The 18,423-nt window shown below is 39.4% G+C and overlaps 5 protein-coding genes across 8 annotated transcripts; 1 reads left to right on the plus strand and 4 right to left on the minus strand.

The window, feature by feature from the left end:
- Window positions 1-12: 12 nt before the first annotated feature.
- Window positions 13-13,162, minus strand: LOC136241485 (sphingomyelin phosphodiesterase-like). 2 transcript variants are annotated; one of them, XM_066032702.1, is made up of 10 exons: window positions 12,862-13,159; window positions 10,606-10,773; window positions 9,813-10,198; window positions 9,343-9,453; window positions 9,215-9,295; window positions 1,367-1,537; window positions 741-836; window positions 492-678; window positions 351-445; window positions 13-293 (listed from the first exon to the last, which is right to left on the minus strand). In XM_066032702.1, exons 1-10 carry the CDS (start codon window positions 13,135-13,137, stop codon window positions 152-154), a joined length of 1,713 nt encoding a protein of 570 aa, XP_065888774.1. In that variant the 5' UTR covers window positions 13,138-13,159; the 3' UTR covers window positions 13-151. The 2 variants fall into 2 exon arrangements, with proteins under 2 accessions (XP_065888774.1, XP_065888775.1); XM_066032703.1 differs by having other exon boundaries at window positions 168-293; window positions 346-445; window positions 12,862-13,162.
- Window positions 1,571-9,195, minus strand: LOC136241486 (uncharacterized). 2 transcript variants are annotated; one of them, XM_066032706.1, is made up of 2 exons: window positions 4,679-9,195; window positions 1,571-4,531 (listed from the first exon to the last, which is right to left on the minus strand). In XM_066032706.1, the coding sequence occupies exon 1, from the start codon at window positions 6,013-6,015 to the stop codon at window positions 4,735-4,737; it is 1,281 nt and encodes a 426-aa protein (XP_065888778.1). In that variant the 5' UTR covers window positions 6,016-9,195; the 3' UTR covers window positions 1,571-4,531; window positions 4,679-4,734. The 2 variants fall into 2 exon arrangements, with proteins under 2 accessions (XP_065888778.1, XP_065888777.1); XM_066032705.1 differs by having other exon boundaries at window positions 1,579-4,531; window positions 4,679-9,134.
- LOC136241482 (cotranscriptional regulator ARB2A-like) lies at window positions 13,149-17,188 on the plus strand. 2 transcript variants are annotated; one of them, XM_066032700.1, is made up of 12 exons: window positions 13,149-13,394; window positions 13,450-13,524; window positions 13,577-13,677; window positions 13,727-13,792; window positions 13,894-14,018; window positions 14,075-14,138; window positions 14,202-14,282; window positions 16,105-16,224; window positions 16,282-16,392; window positions 16,448-16,532; window positions 16,583-16,695; window positions 16,744-17,188. In XM_066032700.1, exons 1-12 carry the CDS (start codon window positions 13,184-13,186, stop codon window positions 17,065-17,067), a joined length of 1,476 nt encoding a protein of 491 aa, XP_065888772.1. In that variant the 5' UTR covers window positions 13,149-13,183; the 3' UTR covers window positions 17,068-17,188. The 2 variants fall into 2 exon arrangements, with proteins under 2 accessions (XP_065888772.1, XP_065888771.1); XM_066032699.1 differs by having other exon boundaries at window positions 16,583-17,188.
- Window positions 14,410-15,700, minus strand: LOC136241487 (RNA-binding protein with serine-rich domain 1-like). Its single transcript, XM_066032707.1, has 3 exons — window positions 15,053-15,700; window positions 14,963-15,001; window positions 14,410-14,896 (listed from the first exon to the last, which is right to left on the minus strand). Exons 1-3 carry the CDS (start codon window positions 15,648-15,650, stop codon window positions 14,610-14,612), a joined length of 924 nt encoding a protein of 307 aa, XP_065888779.1. The 5' UTR covers window positions 15,651-15,700; the 3' UTR covers window positions 14,410-14,609.
- LOC136241488 (death-associated protein 1-like) lies at window positions 17,128-17,756 on the minus strand. Its single transcript, XM_066032708.1, has 4 exons — window positions 17,598-17,756; window positions 17,455-17,551; window positions 17,364-17,409; window positions 17,128-17,314 (listed from the first exon to the last, which is right to left on the minus strand). Exons 1-4 carry the CDS (start codon window positions 17,644-17,646, stop codon window positions 17,186-17,188), a joined length of 321 nt encoding a protein of 106 aa, XP_065888780.1. The 5' UTR covers window positions 17,647-17,756; the 3' UTR covers window positions 17,128-17,185.
- Window positions 17,757-18,423: the final 667 nt, after the last annotated feature.

The following is an 18,423-nucleotide window of genomic DNA, read 5'->3' on the forward strand; positions in this document are numbered from 1 at the left end:
TTTGACACTGTCTCATTGGGAACATTGGTGATACTACAAAAGTAGGTGACATCGGTGATACTACAGAATATACAAAAAGAAAAATGTTGTAAAAAATGATTGCAAGGTCTAGAGTTATTGGTATTATGCCATGGCTCCGGCAGCAGCAACATTAACAGACATCACTGCCTTGATAAGGTTTAGTGCCATTATTACAATGAGAATAGTCATGGGACTGGGCTGTTTTCAATGTACACAATACACTCTCCTTGCAGTCTCCAGTACAATCAGTTGTTTCACGACGATAGTATAACCTACAAAACAACGCCATCCATACCATATTAGCTATACAGTACAGTCAGTTACTTTACTTGAAAAACAGATCAAACAAACTGTCATCAGTTTCCATCCTGTCCACAAAGCTTGACCACTCTTGAGGGTGTAAGTTATCCAACTTGTATGCCTCCTAATATATGACATCATACTCCAGATCACATGATCACATCACTCACCTTAGCACTGTACTCAAACTGCCAGGTCAAATTATTATTAGCATTAGCTTCTGTTAAGTTAGTGAAGTATGTGTGATGGTCCAACACTTGAAATGTGGAGTTCTTGTGGCGGCCTTCGATCTCGTAAATACGATAAGATGGATTGTTACACTTGTAAGGCGTGACACTGGGACCCAAGTAAGCAACGCTGTAAAAACAACATTTATTAATGGTCACATGATCTCATTGCAGTGCCATAATAATATGTACCTGATAGCTCTTGAGGTATTAACCATGTCATAAAATATTTCAAACTCATCAAAGTGACTGTGACCAAAGAACTGTCCCACAATAGTTGCTTCATACCTACACAAACAAAAAATACACCAAACAAATTTTGCTTGAGGTGACTCTGCTCTAAGGGTTAGAAATTGGATTAATTCTTGCAAAATCTATGGAAACAATATTCTAAAAGCTTCTGGGGGGCACACAACCTACATTTAGCTTCCCCTTATGTCAACAAATTTCTCTTCCCACTGCTGTATAGGGTGTGTATGCATGCAGTAGCATATCCAGAGTGACCCCCAAACACCCACCAAAAAACTCTATACACAAGATCAAGAGCCAGTCAAATACTCTAATAGAACAGTCACCATATGCAACACCATTAAGAATCCTCTACCGAGTTTGAAAAGTTGCATCTGTAGCACCAACCATTGGCACACTTAGCTATATAGCCTACAAGGACATTACTTACTTGGTCTTTTGTATGTCATTCTTATATGACAATTTAGTTTTATACTCATAACCAAACTCATGGTCTCTAAATGCACCTCTGTGATGTAGCTGTTGACAAATGGTATCTAAGAGTCTAAGACAGAGTTTTACAAGATTACCTGTTCACAATACGGTAGTAATTCCAGCTCCATACTTCCATGCAGTCCTTACTGCCAGGTCCAATATGGCCGATAATGTGTACCTTCTCTCCATCATCTTCTGACTCTTGTAACTCATTGATCAACCATTGTAGCTGTCCAGCTGGATCAGTACTGTTGATCAGTAACCACCTGTGGGTAGGGGGATAATATTTATGTATAAAACAGGGAAGCAGTGATATATGAAGGATCCCGTGTGCATACAATAAAAATTTAATTACCTTATTAGGGGATAATAAATGATGGTCTCTATTCAGGGGTGGAGAACAGTATTCCAATTTAGTAACTGTGTCTTAGTAAGCAAAGCATACTAGCATGCCAATACTGGGGGCATGTCTGCACAGGAAAATTTTTAGATTGAATCTGAGAGTACTTTCAATGGTACACGTGTCCTTGAATAGGATACTCCTATGATATTATGGCAATGACTATCATTAAGATACTGTACTATTAGATACATCAGTTAATGATGAAGGCATTTCAGATAGACTCGTGTTCTTGATTATGTATAGATACAAGTTAATGGTAAAAGATTAAATAAATTGCATAGAAGAACCCACTGACTGTTCTATTAGAGTAGTTAGGTAACTGCTCTATTATAGTGTCTCTCCCAGCACTAGTATACAATGGTGTAAGTCATATCCATATCAATATTGTTTCACTGTTTACTAAAGTGATTAAAAACATGTGTAAGGTTGGTGTAAAGACCACGATACTGAGCCCAAATCTATTTCCAGAGAAACTATACACAGTCTATCTGATTAAGAATCTCTTTAATCAACAGCAGTAAAAAATACAGCAGCAACAGCAAAATAACAACAGCACACCAGGAGTACAATAACACCAGGAAAATGTACATGCTACACTATCTATTTATACACAATTCTGAAGAAAGTTCTAGAACTTGCCAGAGTCAACCTTTACATCTACACTTTCAATGTTGACTGTTTCACAACAACTAAGTTTATTTTTTATCTTTATTCCATTTCCCCCTCCTCATGTTCTACATGATGATATAGGAGTTAGTGTAATATCAGTAGTGAATCGTTCTCTTTAAGTAATCTTTTGGTGAAGGTATATTATCTCTCAATTGTCTGTACAAAATATTCTTATTTAGCTGATTCCAGTTCTAGTGGACAAAGCTTAACTATTGGTCTAACAAAGGTCTTATCTGCTACTTGAACTTTAACTGAGCGAACATTCCCATCTTGGCCCGAATATACTTCAAGAACTCTTGCCAAAGGCCAGTGAGCTCGTGGACTATCAGTTGTCATCATTAAAACTACATCACCCACTTTCAAATTGTTCCACAACTCGAACCACTTCTTCCGCGGACTCAGACCTGGTATCCATTCATGAAACCATCGTTGCCAAAAATGTCTACTAAGTTCTTGTATTCTTCTCCATCGTCTCAGTGGATGGTAAGCTACCTCTTTTGTACTTTCAGGAGCGAAAGTTCCCCCCATTTGACCATGTAACAAATGATTCGGTGTAAGGGGTACATCGTCATGTGGATTAGCAGATTGATAAGTCAAAGGTCTGCAATTAATCAAGGCCTCCGCTTCAGTAAAAGCCGTCATCAATTCCTCATCAGTAATGTCTGAGTTACTCAGAATAGCCGTGATTGCCCTCTTTGCTGCTTTAATCATCGTTTCGAAGACTCCTCCAAAGTGTGGGGCTTGGGGAGGATTAAAAGACCACTTTATCTTTCTTTTAATCATTGCAGAAGTGAACTTCGAATCGTTTACTATTTGGCATGTCATCTTCTTGAGTTCTTTATCTGCTGCCACAAAGTTAGTGCCGTTATCTGATATTATTTCCTCTGGTAGTCCTCTCCTATTAATCATTCGGCTGAAAGCAGTTAGAAAAGAATCAACATCCAAGCCATAAGCAATTTCCAAGTGAACAGCTCTGCGTGCGAGACACGTGAAAATACATAAGTAGCATTTCTGTCTTCGCTTTCCTCGACCCTGTACCGTGATAAATGGCCCAGCAAAATCTACTCCCACTCTTGCAAAAGCCCTCAAGGGTGTTGTCAGCCTATTCAATGGTAAAGGTGCCATTATTTGCTCTGTCCTCTTTGCTTTCTTCCTCTTACACATGGCACACTCTCTCTCCCACTCAATGATTGCTTCCCTGGCAGCCACAATCCAATATTTGGATGATAAAGTGGACAATATCTGGTTAGTACCCACACTATGGTTCCCCAGCTCATGGTGATGCTTCACAATAAGTTTGGTTATCCAACTTTTCCTGGGCAGGACAATAGGATACCTTATATCATATGGAAGGAATTCACCATACTTGAGTCGGCCCTCTGATCTCATCACCCCATCATCATCCAGTAGTGGACATAAACTGAGTAATTTACTATTTTTAGATAATTTCTTTCTTTCGACTATGGCTGTATACTCTTCTTTAAAACATTCTTTCTGTGTTGTCTTCAAAATTAGTTTTTCTGCATCCCTTATTTCCTCCAAATTTATCCCTTTGTCTAACAATCTTTCATGCTGGTGAGAACGACAATTTGTTGTAAATCTCATAACCCAGGCTTGTAATCTAGTTAATTTATTCCAGCTGGAGAAACGTTCTGGTTGTAATCGCCAAATTATCTTTGTTGTGGTAGTCATAAAGGCTGATTTTTCTTCTGATGGTTCTTTCACTGTATATTTCTGTTTAACTTCTTCTACAGCTGATGCAGGTCTCTTGTCAACAACATTCCTTGGCCATTGGGATTCATCTTCTTTTAAATATTCTGGACCTTCCCACCACATCCTCAACTCTACTAACTCAACTCTACTAACTCCATAAGTTTAACTACACGTGTCAAATAATCTGCTGGGTTTAACTTTGTTGGAACATATCGCCACTGATCAGGAGAAGAGGATGAGTGTATTTCTCCTACTCTGTTTGCAACAAATGACTTAAATGTTCTACTGTATCCCCTAATCCACCATAGAACATTTGCACTATCAGTCCAGAATGTATAGGATTGTTTCTCCATATCTAAAGCATCTGAAATTGATGTCGCTAACCTGCTCCCTAACACAGCTCCCATGAGCTCTAAACGTGGTACACTCACTGACTGAAGTGGAGCCACCTTGGTCTTGGATGAAACTAAACGTACTGATAAACTTCCATCCTGATATTTGACTCTTACATAAACTACTGCACCATAAGCCTCCAGTGAAGCATCCACAAACACATGCACTGCAATTGAGCTCACCTCCTTCCTCAACTGTAAACACCTTGGAATTCTAACACTTGGTAAACTTGATAATTCTCTGAACCATGTTGTCACTTGTGTAGATGTATCCAGTGGTAACTCTTCATCCCAATCTACACCTTGTACCCACACTTCTTGCATTAACATTTTTGCCCGTATTACAAAAGGGGACAAAAAGCCCAATGGGTCGAACAAGGTTGCAATTTTCTTCAAAAAATTTCTCTTTTGTTAACTCAAATCTTTGTTCCATCATTTTTGAATTAAACATAAACACATCCTCCGTAGCTAGCCACATTACTCCAAGTGTCTTGACTGAAGGTAAGGGGTCACTGTTTAGGTCAAACTCATAAATTCTATCCTTTACTGGAATCTGACTAAGAACCACATCAGAATTTGATAGCCATTTATGGGCATGCATTCCTGCCCCCGCCCAAAGGTCGGATAGCTCTTGATAAAGTTGGACTCCCTGATCTTCACTCACAACTGAAGTCATACTATCATCCATATAGGTTGACTTTAATATAATTTCAGAACCCATAGGGTATCTTTCTTGATAAATCTTAGCATGATGTTGTGTCACCAATTGTGCCAAAAACGGAGAACAATTTAAACCAAATACTAACCGATCAAACTCATACTTCTTTATGTCTTCCTCCAAACTTAAATCTCTCCGTAGGAACCTGTGACTAGGCCGATCCTGTGGATAAAGCTTGATCTGTAAATACATTTCAGCTATATCACATATCAAAGCTACTGGGAGCTTTCTAAAACGTAGCAGAACTTGATATAATTCCTGCTGTAACTTTGGCCCTTGGTGTATAGCATCATTCAAAGACACTCCATCACATTGAGCAGAAGCATCAAATACAATGCGGGTTTTAGTTGTCAACCTTGACTTCTTAACTATCGCAAAGTGTGGTAAGTACCACTGTCTGTGGGATTTCTCCGAAGGATTAACTTGCCTGATGTAACCCTTCTCCAAATGTTGTTTAATGGTCTCTTGATAGGACCTGGCCACCTCAGGATTCTTTGCCAGTCGTTTCTCAAAGTTCTTCAAACGATTCACCGCCACAGAATAGTTGTCAGGTAGATACACTGAATCTCCCTTCCATGGTATGGAGACTCTATAATGACTATCAACAAATTGAATTGATTTTTTTGTCTTTTCTAACACCAGTTTATCTTGAGGAGATAAGAAACTCACTTCTCCACTACAACTGTCGACTTCCCAAAATTTCTGTAATACAGCTTCAATCTTGCTGACATCAGTGTCCCCTGTGGTAAAGTAAGTTCTAGCAAAATTAGTCATACAAGCCTGTCCCTCATCATAGACACCCAAGTGGTGTAAGTCTAGCCACAGGCTGACCTGGTTCACCACGTACATCCCTAAAAGAAAAATGTAACTCAGAACAATCCAGCCCTATTAACACATCAACTATCGGTTGAGGTCCTAATTTTTGAAACTCTATATTTCTTAAATGTGGCCATCTTCCTGCACACTCGACCCAGTCAATAACTTTCATGTTCCCGGTAACTCTACCTGTTGTAAGTGCAGTCACTTTCAAAGTAGTATTTCCATCTAAACTTTCTATCAAAAGCTCAACTGGTGAAGTCTCAAAAGTTTCAACCTGGCTATTCAACACATTTACATTTATTCTCTGAAGCTTACCCTTCAATCCCAACTCTGATGCTACATCCGTATTCAGGTAAGTCTTAGTACTAGCATCATCCAAGAGAGCATTAACCATCAACTTTCTATGCCCATTCCTCACAAAAACAGGTATTGTCCTTAAGGCAATATTACTCGAGATTCCAGAAACCATGTTGGTATTTTGAGTTGATGTCACTTGGTCCCCCTCCCTGGGGGGAATCCACTCTTGTCACTGGGACCCTCTCTTCTTGGGTACACTTTGATGCCTCAGTAGTAAGTGGCTGATCAACCTTAACTGTTGATCTTTTGTTTGTTGTTATTCTCTGTGATTCCTCAACGTTATCAGGTAAGGTAACTGGATCTCTATGTAACAGTCGGTGGTGAAGCTCTTTGCAACCATTCAAGCCACAAACTCTGGCACGTGTACAGTATTGGCCCAGGTGACCCTCGCCCAGACAACGGAAACATAGTCTTAATCTTTTTGTACATTCCCACCTTTTCTGGATATTCAGCTGTTTGAACTCATCACATGTCCACGTTCCATGTTGTTTATTACAAACTCTACATGACCTCTGACCTCGGGATTCACCAGACTCCAGCTTGGCATTTGACCTCCCAAAAAAGGTCTGATGAGGTTCTCTAAAACCATGAGATCTAGTCTCTGGCTTTCTGTGCCTTCCAGTAGACAAACCTTGGACTGTTTCTATAGCCCTCATCTGAAATTCTGCCTCCTGAACTATCCATTCATGCAACACCTCAACATTTTCAATCTTGTAGTTTTCAAACACCCAACGATGGTAAACAGCCAGCATTTGAGTTGGTAATTTCTTTTGTAATTTGATATACAACATACCATCCCTTAACTCTTCAGGATAATGTGTTTCCTTCAAATTTACAATAGCAACATCCAATAGGTCTGCAAACTTTTCAATATCTTTGTAATTTCCAGGTCGAACCGGCTTAAAACTGCCAAACACTGTCGTAATTGAAGGAGTTTGTATTCTGGGGTGGCTGGTGCCTGATCCACACAGGCCAAAAAGGCAGCTTTCCAATTTGAGTATGTTCTTTTATCACCGGAGAAAACAGGAATACTAACCCTCTTGAGCTGTTTCCACAGGTCTTGTCCAATCAGTGCAGAATCAGCCATATTCTGGCTTGTCCCTTCATCCAATGGATAATATGCCCTTCTTTCTGGTACTGTAATCTGATGATCCACTGCCGAGTGAAGTGACACAGTGGGAATCTTACTTTTTACTATGCTGCCTTCTCTTACAACTCGCGGCTGGTGTTTTATATTATCTTTTACATGTTCAGACTGCTGGTGTGCTATTAAATCCTCTGACTTTGATACTTCCCTTGAGGCTGTAGTCTTATAATCAGCTATTGTCTCTGACTGTTTGAAACTATCTTCTTCTAATCTCCTGACAAACTTGTTGAGGTTAGCTACTTTATTCAGTTCATCCAAGGTGTCTTGCACACGATCTTGTACATTACTATACTCTAACTCAACCTTTTATATTTCTTGGCTGAGCTTATCACCATTTTTACGATCTCTGTTTTCTCTAAAAGCATCTGCTAACCTAGTCATTGTGTCCATAACATTCGCCAAAGCCTCATCTAAATCTTCACAAACATCCTTAATAACTTCTACAGTCACATCTTTTTTTTGTATCAAAACTAGTGTTCTACGCCTTGCCTTAGTAAATAGTGTCTTTACTTTAGCTTTTTCTTGTCTTAACTCTAATATGCTATCTTCAAGCTGTTCATTACCTTGCTGCTGTTCTAAACCTTTCTCCATCTCTAGTATCTCACTATTAGTCTCCATAGTCATCAGCTTTTAACCTTGATACTGAGCCCAAATCTATTTCCAGAGAAACTATACACAGTCTATCTGATTAAGAATCTCTTTAATTAACAGCAGTAAAAAATACAGCAGCAACAGCAAAATAACAACAGCACACCAGGAGTACAATAACACCAGGAAAATGTACATGCTACACTATCTATTTATACACAATTCTGAAGAAAGTTCTAGAACTTGCCAGAGTCAACCTTTACATCTACACTTTCAATGTTGACTGTTTCACAACAACTAAGTTTATTTTTTATCTTTATTCCAAGGTTATGCAAGATTGATTGGAATATTCATCTTATTGTGGTAAGTAAGAATATCTCTGTTTCTATTCTGTACCATCAAGCAAATGTGAGCTACTGTATGCGTGTTTGTTTATATTGATGCAAAATGTAAATTTATTGTGACCACTTCAATTGAGGGGGCCAGCAGCAAAAGGGGACAAATGCCATTTAAAAATTTAGGTGAACATATAGAGGGCATAAAACAGACATAATTGAAATATTGTGATGTTTGCTAAATATTAATTTGAGACTGTCATGAACTTTTAAATTCTTTTGTTTACTTAGTGCAAAGATTACTCACATGGCTAAAACAGGCAATTCTAATGTTTAAAAGAAAATGGAAAATTTTAAATGTCCCCTTTTTCCACTGACCCCTTCAATTGAATAGTCCTCTTGCTTGTAAGCATGGGTGGGTATAGACCAAAATCTAAGCCTTTGATGAATTCACCAGTTCACGTCAACTAGAGTGAGATATGTCCCAACTTCATAGACTATTACACTCATTTAATGAGCACTTGTGGTATAGTCACTGTACACATTTTGGCTCAGTATGTCACTACTGCACAATGCCATATACGATAGGCCTCACCAGCCATGATAAGCACAATTTTTAAGGAATTTTCTAGGAAACTGTCCATAGCTTACAGAAGTTGCTAAACATTCTTCTTAATGTATGTCTGTACTTCTGTGATTTCAAGGGAGATTTATAGTGCATGCATGAAGATATACAAGCTTCTATGCATTTCATATTTAACAGAATTATGCACACTTTCAGGGTAACACCAACTGTACTCACCAATTCTCAGTATTACAATAGTTCATATTCAGTGATATCAGTTTAAGTCCTTGAACAAGTTTGGTAGAGTAGTACCCACCCCTGTATCACATGAGATCATGTGATATCAACATGTGAAGGTAACTTACTTCTTTATTGTACTGGCTGTTTTGCTAGGCAGCCAGTGGGAAAAGTCAGCTTGATAAGCATTCAACAGCCATTGGTTGGAATTTTTGCCAGTGATAAATGGTGGAGGAAAGCTAAAAATAATTAAATAAGTAATTACTATCTGTGCTTGAGTGTGTGTGTGTGTGTGTACACGGCTGGTGGAAGTTATAAATGGCAGGTTAGGCAAAGTAATGTTTATGTGATGTCTGATCAGGGTATCTAAAGCATATTAAACTATTCAACAACATCGCAACAACACGGTGACTGTTCAATTAAACACACACACACACACACACACATATATGTACACTTTTCAAGCTTACACTGGCCCCGGCGTGTGTAATGTGTACATGTTGTATGTGTTTGTGTAGTATGTGTGTGTGCGTTTGTGTGTGTGCATGTGTGTGTGCGAGCATGCGTGCGTGTCCAACAGAACACAACTGAGCTCTACCTGTTAACTGGTGCACTCTCATGATTTCCTAAAGTAGGGTACACTATCTTATTCTCTAGATAAGATGCCATCAGTGTTGTTACTGTATGGAGTATTCCCACTTGGTCCTCTCTAGTTTGGTTCCAGATGTTATGTGCTGGCAAATCGCCAGTCCAGTACACCCAATCAAACTGGTCCTTGATATTAGCAAGATGTTTAAATAAATCACTGAGGGTTACCATGGGTACGTCACAATAGTAATCACCCCAAGGACCAGCTGCTGGAGATACTGGCTTGTTAGGAGGACGACAACACAATGGCTCCCCACACTCTGTAGTCAACCCCTCTGTGTAGAGCAGGTCCACGTGTATGTCAGATAAATGAAGTATTTTAATAGGATTGTCTGGCTGTGGGTGACATAACAGAAATGGTCAAACACGCAAATATGTACAAGTTCAAATATATACTTACAACAAAATTTCTGAAAATCCTTAGCCAGAAAGAAGTAAAATTATATTGTAAAAGTCACCACTTGATTGTGCATCACAAATATTAATGATATGTCAACTGAAGTTGAAAAGAACATAAAGTTTCAAACAAGACTTGTAACACTGCTTTGTAACATCTTCCTAATGCAAACTACACGTACAGTAGCAGTTTCACTGTGGACATATATTATAAAGTAGACATTAAAATTGTGAGGACCTGACTATGCGTTGTTTACACACATAATCAGGAGAGCATCAAATTCTATGTACAATAGGACTCCTGGCATAATCCATAGCAAAAGGTGTACATCTTAGTAATATCTGACCTTTGGTGGAGGCAGTGGTTCAACAGGAGGTTTTGGTTTGTCAGGGAAACTCACAGTCCAGTTTTGTTTCCATGGGTCGTAGGGGTGTCCACACCCATCACCAACAATAACACCACAAATTTCTTTAGGTCCAAGAGCAATGGATGTAAATACGTAGAGGACTTCATCCTACACAGGATACAGTGAATAACTGAGAAGGGTACTGGTTCAGGAAAATAAATATTGTAATATGTACCAAAAAATATGATGCAATATGCATCATACTTTTTGAAACCAATCCCTATTAGCAGCTTTTTGAAAACAGCTGCCAAAAGATCAGTTCCAGTTGCAGTGGAACCAATCTTTTGGGAGCTGGTTTTTTTTATTGAAAAATTCCTGGGAGTAGGGTGTCTTGCTCTCAGATTCCTCTAGCTACAGCATGCTGCCAGTGTGGCATGAGATTCATGAGAACCCCTCATGTACCCCTGACTGCTTTAGATTTCTAAATTATCTTGACTGTATTATAGAAAATAAACGCGGGTAACACATGACAGGAAATTTTGACGAAGGAAAATAAATATTAATGAAAATCAAGAAACATAAATCATATTTTTAGGGTGCATGTGGAAACTAAAATTTGATGAATTTAACTAACTCATTAACTTTTTCTTTATCAAAATTTCCTGTTGTACAGTATATAATATAAACTTCTCACTTCAGGGGATTTAAAGATTGGATAGGCGGCCTTTCTATACAGTGGACTGCTTAAGAAAGTTTCTCTAAACAAATACTTATTACAGCATAAAAAAACAAAACTTCAGAAAACAGTGGTTTTAAAAAAACAATTGTCAGGATGTGGAAGTGATTTTAAACCAAATGATGGACTGTTGAAGATTGAAAATAGCTATCACAAGGTCGGATTTTGTGTAGGGCTGAACATGGTGTTTTAGTATTCGAGTACTCTCTGGAGTTTATGATTGAGCACTCACAAATACTAGCTACTTGTAGTCATACCCATGTGACACATTTATATCAGATCTTTAAGTTACAACAATGATACGCACAGTACAAATGATTTTGATTCTAGTAAAATTGGTACTCCAATAAGATCACATGACCCAGCTCACACGATGTATTTGTCATCATGAAATGAAACAATGAAGACTGTAGAATTGATTGGTGAGTATTTGCAGTATTTGTTCAGCCCTGACTTTGAGACTTGAAACTAGGAAAAAATTTTATAGCAATTTTAACACCATTAATCCTTAAATTTCAAGGAGGGGGGAGGGCTTATACACCAATACACTTCGAAGCCACCTGTCTATTAAGGCCAGAACAGACAGGTTCCATGATATGTTATCTACAAAGAAAAATCTACTGTACTCGTAGACGAAATTAAACCTTTAGAAATATCAAAAGCTAAACCTGTACCATATGTTGTCAAACAACACTTCTCAATTCACCCAGTCATTGGCGATTTGTCATCCCCAGTAGCAAAGGTAATTTTCAAACAAGCAGAAATGAGTCTGGCCAGTGAGATGATCTCCACATTTTCTCTACATTGGTGGGTGGGGCTTAACTTTTGATGAGTTTCATAATGTGCCCTATCAACGTTGTCCCACCGTACCTCCAACTCTGATGATCATGCCAGAGTAGATATATCTGCAAGAGGCTTAAATTGGAACACTTCTCATAAACAAGCATTTGTCAACGTGAGGGTACACAACCCGTGGTTAAGCTATTGTAAGAATGAGAATGAGAACATATGATGAGCACGTCCTCAATATCAAGCATGGTACTTTCACACCTCTTGTTTTTTCTGTTGCTAATGGCATGGGACTGACTGCCACAACTTTTTATAAACGATTGGCTTCTTTGCTATCAGATAAGTTGCACCAGTCCTATAGTCAAATAATTCATTGGCTTTGTTGCAGTTTTTCATTACTACGATCCTTAATCATGTGCTTGAGGGGTGCACGTTCTTTGTCTGGCGAACCACAGCTGATTGCTGGTGATATTTCCCAGGCAGTTAGCAAGGCCAGGCTTTAAGTATCTGACTGACTGTATGTATTTCCTATTGCTATTATTATGCTAGTTAAAAATAAAAATCAATGATAAGCACTGCAGCACATTTTATCAATAAAATTATAGTGCAAAGATTGACTCTTGCTTTTACAAGCTTTAGGTTTTTTGCTGGACATAGCTCTCGACATAGCTAGCAATGAATAATATTTTATAGAAACAAAATATTTACCCCAGATATTATAAATTTCTCACCTTAAACTCTGGTACAATTCCAGAGCACACATACTTGTCCTCAATGTGTAGTCGTGTACACAATTCAATAGCAGCGTCTACAATTTCATCTTCCGACCTGTTCTCTCGAAATAGGAATTGTATGGTTTCTACCACCAGAATACAAGAATCGCATTCAACATCAATTCTGTCCTTAGCTGGATCGTCCGAGTTAAGTGATTCGGACGATTGCAGCACCGCACAACACGCCAGTAAACTAAACACTATCCACATGTCGGCAACCAAGTCACGTGACATTATTTATTTAAATTTCGGGGTCTCCCTACACGCACACCCACCAAAAATGGCTGACGACGCAGCTAACACAGAGGAACAGTTGACTCAAGAAGATACCACTGAAACACAAGCTGAACAACCCAGCGAAAAAGTCGAGGATACTGAAAAACAAGACGATACGGCTGCTAGTACTTCTAATGAACAAAACGAGGGAGCTGCCTCCCAGAACGTAGAAGGGCAAGATCAGTCTGCAGACATCGACAAAGATAAAATGGAAGGTGCGAACTCGCTGAAATTTATCAAGTGTGTATGCACATAAGACGATATTAACAGGGTCTACTTCAAGTGAGGCTGCCAAGCCATCGTTTCCAAGGACGCTGGAAGAGTTCGGATACAAATTCAACGATAGTAAGTATCGTGTGCTATTAGTGGAATATTAAAGGCCTATCACATCACGCAGGAGGTCAACTACGACAAATTGAAAACGATGAGCCATTTGTTTTCAATGTGAAGGAGTCTGATCAAGCTTATAATCAAGCACACTATGAGGCACTAGGAGAGGTAACTATATATAACCTGTTAAAAACAGTACCAGTAATGTTTTATGTAGACCATTACTGAACATGTTTATGGACTGTTGGAATCTGAAGGGAAGCTAAACAAGACCGTGATTCCAGTACGTGCCCTTTATTTACATCATGTGACAAATGTTAAAAACATGTCTATACATTCTTGCATCATCTTCTCTAATCATGCATGTTATGTATGCGTGGTCAGATTGATGTGCAAGATAACGAGGCTACATCCTTCATCTTTGAGAGTGATGATGCCCGAACTGCAGACAAGTTGATGGTATTGATTCACGGCAGCGGTGTTGTGAGAGCAGGACAATGGGCAAGAAGGTATGTCACAAGATCCATTCATCTTTGGACAGGTTTAAACCCCATCCACTTGTAAGGTTGATCATCAACGATTGTCTAGATAGTGGTACCCAGCTACCCTTCATCAAACGATCTTTGGAGGTAACAATATTCTCTTTTAAAATACTTTTATATTATGACCTTTTTAAAAAATTTAATTTTTAGAACAATTATGGTGTAATGGTACTTAACACCAACAGAAACACTACTACTGTTGATAGCAAAGAAGAATCTCTGACCATCAGAGTAAGTAACCTTTTATCACTCCCCATACCTGTTTGTCCTGATTATCCTGTCAAGCCAGTTCACTTGAAGCCTGGCAAGCCAGTAGTATTTATATAAAGCTTATAAGCCAGCTAGTGGAATAGCAAGCTTTTAAGCCAAGTCAACCTTATTAAAATAAGAACAAAGCAAGCCAGCCATGTGATACAATTATATAACAATATGAAACTCAAGCCAGTCGAGTGTACTAAATTAATGTCCCTATAAAATAGTTAATAGCATTAGCAGTTAAGCCAAGCCGTAAGCTAAAAAAGAAAAGCAGACAAAGCAAAGCGGCTGGCTAGGTGACTCTTAGTAATCATGATAATCATAGGGTCGGCTGTCATAGTAGTCATCTCTTGGTCTGTGGTATCCGTAGCCATGTTGGGGTGGTCCACGTCTTTGAGGTGGTGGTTGATAGTAGCTTTCACGGTGATCATAATGATGAGGGGGTGGTCCATAACCACGAGGATGGTAGGGTGGTGGGCCATAGTCTCTGTAACCATGGGATCGTGGTGGTGGCGGGGGTTGGAAGTTACCTTGACGACCTCCATAGCCACCAGGATTTCTTCTGCCAGGAGGCCTCTTCTGGGGCTTTTCTATATTAAAAAAAGAAACACAAAAGGTAATGAACCACAACTGTACTATTAAATACCTCAACATACCTCCTAAAGCTTGCCTTGCAGCATCAGTTTTGTCAACAACTGTAAAAAGGTTTCAACATTTGACACAGTTACTTCATTTTAGCTACGTACCTATATTTGCACCAAAGAAATGCTGGCCATGAAGATGCTTGATGGCTTCATCCACACAGTCTGGTGTCTTGTATTGTACAAACCCATAGCCATTGAGTACAGAACAGCCAGTGATTATTCCATACTCAGAAAACAGTTTTTCTACATCTTCACGAGAACATCTATCTGTGGGTAGGTGGCCCACAAACACTCGCGAAAATATGTCTTGTTGGCGGTCACTGTTGGTCTTCGTGCCGGGTTGTAACTTGTTGTCATCAGTTGGCTCTCCAGAATCGCCTGTCGTTTCCGCCTCATTTTTCTCCTGGTTTTCCTCTGCGTTTTCTTCCGCTTCTTCCGCTGGCTTCTCGGTAGATTCAGTGGTGTCTTCTTGCTCGTTGTTGTCACCTTCCGCCGTTTCATTTGTTTCTTCTGTCTGAACTTCGTCGTCGCCTGCTGACACCTTTACTTCTCCAAATAGGTCACAGTTCTGCATGCTTTCCGGGTCGACGTTTGTCTGCGGCGCCTCTTCCAGATTGTCACCGTTTTCTTCTTCGAACTGTTCCTGTACCTCAGTATCGCCGTTCTCGCTACTCGCCTGTTCCCTATTGTCGCCGTCCATGCTGTCGTGCGATTCTTTAACGCATGCGCAGAACTTATTTAATCCCACAATCGATACTATACGTTGCTTACAAAATAGCGTTCTTGCCAAATTTGCACTTGAAAGCAGTGTGTGCAATACGTGCATGTAATCGCTTTATCTTTATGAAAAACGACAGGTAGAGTTGTCCTTGAGTTGCTACGCAAGCTCAGTAAGAGTAAGATGATGCTTCATAATCATTTCAGATTTCTCCTAGTGCTAGATTATTTTATTGAGAATAGCTGGCTGTTTGAAAGGTGGGATATTTGTAGGCTATTATTATTATGTTGCAATAGTTCTCACAACTGGTACTATATACTTTCCTTAAAAGTAATAATAATAATATAGCAACACTGACCTTGCTACCCATGATTTGATACACTGAAGTCAATCACTGTGTGGGTGTTAATCGTATTAGTTTGTTATCACACTGTAGGGCAGTGAGTCAGCTGAGGAGCATACAAATTATGTGTGGGACAATGTGATCACTAAGTGTCAAGCTAAGAAGATTGATATTGTTGCTCATAGCTATGGGGGTGTGGCAATATTGGATCTGGTGAGTCAGACAGATACATGTTGTGATGGTAATTTTGTCTAATTTGTTATATAAAAGCTGGTGCAACGTTTTGCTGACGTCAAGAGCAGAGTGGATAAAATTGCCTTTACTGACTCTGTACACCACGTGTCACCTGATCACCCTGATGTCATGCAATGGCTCAGTGAGGTATAGACATAACTGTCTATGACATGTAGCACATATCCATGTGATGTTGTTATAGCATGCCATCAATTGGGTGAGTAGCGAGACACCCCTTGATTCTCTTGTTACACCTGCAGAAGGCAATATTGGCAAGCTGTCAGCTGGTAAGTTAGTCAGCTACTGTTTAACAGTTAAGGAAACCTTGTTATTTTAGGTACTAAGAAACACGAAGAGACCTCTTGGTGTTCTTTTGATTCTATCTTCAAGTTTTTTAATGGTGAAGAGGACTACATGCAGAAGGTGGCCAAACCTGGAGAGCCAACCACTACCACTGAAGAGCCAGTTACCACAACCACTGAAGAGCCAGTTACCACAACCACTGAAGAGCCAGTTACCACAACCACTGAAGAGCCAGTTACCACTACCACTGAAGAGCCGGTGTCTAAAAATGAGGAACCAACTGCTTCAACTGAAGAGCCGGCGTCTAAAAATGAGGAGCCAGTTACTACTACTGAAGAGCCGGTAACTGCAACTGAAGAACCGACCCCTAAAAGCCAGGAGACAACCACTACAAATGAGCCAGATAAAGATATTGAGCACAGGGTTGAAACCAGTGGACATCACCAATCATTGAAGAATACCACTGATACTACCCCCCCAACTGAAGAAATGAAATCAGGCTGTTGTGTCATTGTTTAAACTGTTGTAACCAGTTAACAAGAAAAGTACTGTAGAAAGTTTAAACTGTCATAACCAGTGAACAAGAAAAGTAGAAAGCTTTGTTTTTAAAACAAATCATTGTAAATTCTGTCATTGTTCATTTACGTGGTTGGTTTATCTGTACCGGCTTTTTGACTGGTAGGTGTTTATCATGCTGCGGCAGTGGCTTGTTATGAGCTTGGGTCCTTTTCACCTCCTTTATGCTATCTGCTGGGTAACTATCCACCTGTAATAACAGTTATAACTTGGGAAATTATGTAGTTAAAATAGCTTACTGTTGTAACAGCGCCTACGCTGCTTTGCCCTATCATCAACGATGGCCTACGGAAAAGGTGTTAGGTGGCATGCCGTATTTTAGTCGCTTACGTTTCTGGTAGTTGCTCTAAATACTTTTCATCGTAGGCATCAGCATCTTGTTCTTGGGGCCGTCCTTTAGAAACAATCCTCTTCCCGCCCGCCTTAACTATAATAATAATAAGTGTCAATAACCCAGTAGATATTCTACTAACCTGCGGGAGCATGTCCAGCTTTTAGCTCGCGGTCGTCTTTGTCCGACATCGCATTGACTCTTGACCTGTGTACCTAGTATACGGACAAACACGGAGAGTGTTATTCTAATTATTTCACTTGGTTGTCAACCGTCTCAAACCCTTCTTTGTTGTCGCAAGGTAGCCATTATGTACGTCTCGGTATATTTATAATGAATATCTTGTTACACAGAATGGGCAAATTAGCTGGTCAGATATTAAATGGAGTGCGCCATCAAATTGTCTACAACAAATCGCCTTATGAGCTTCGACCATTTGCCGGTTTCTTTAGTGAAGGAGTCGGAAACCTAGTGCGTAGATTTTTCGACCAGGTATTCTACATCGCACCATCTGTGGCATTCTTCGGGAGTGTGTATTGGTGGATGGATAAAAAACATGTTGCTCTAAACCGAAAGAACCCTAAAGATTTTGAAGATGAAGTTTAGTCTGACTTATATATACACTAATATGCATACAGATGATCATCTTTTATTATCAGTGTCATTATTGGGTACTAGAGTTAGTTTTGTTCTTGGTCTTGACACTTCTAATTCTAGTCGATCAAGTTGCCATGTTCCATTAGCAACACTGGCCTCACACCACAAGTATCCACGTCCCTTGGAACCACTCACTGGAATGCAAATCTGTGTGAAAAATACAGTGGTTTAACTTAGGCAGGGTTGACCACATGCACACTGTATATACATGTGTTTAGGTGCCTTTTGATGTACGTAGAACCTGAAATTATGTTTTGGAAATGATCTGACAAATGTGTTAGGTAATGGTCGGACGTACTCAATAGTATTGT

Source organism: Dysidea avara, chromosome 12, assembly GCF_963678975.1.
Source record: "Dysidea avara chromosome 12, odDysAvar1.4, whole genome shotgun sequence".
Classification (NCBI taxonomy): Eukaryota; Metazoa; Porifera; class Demospongiae; order Dictyoceratida; family Dysideidae; genus Dysidea; species Dysidea avara.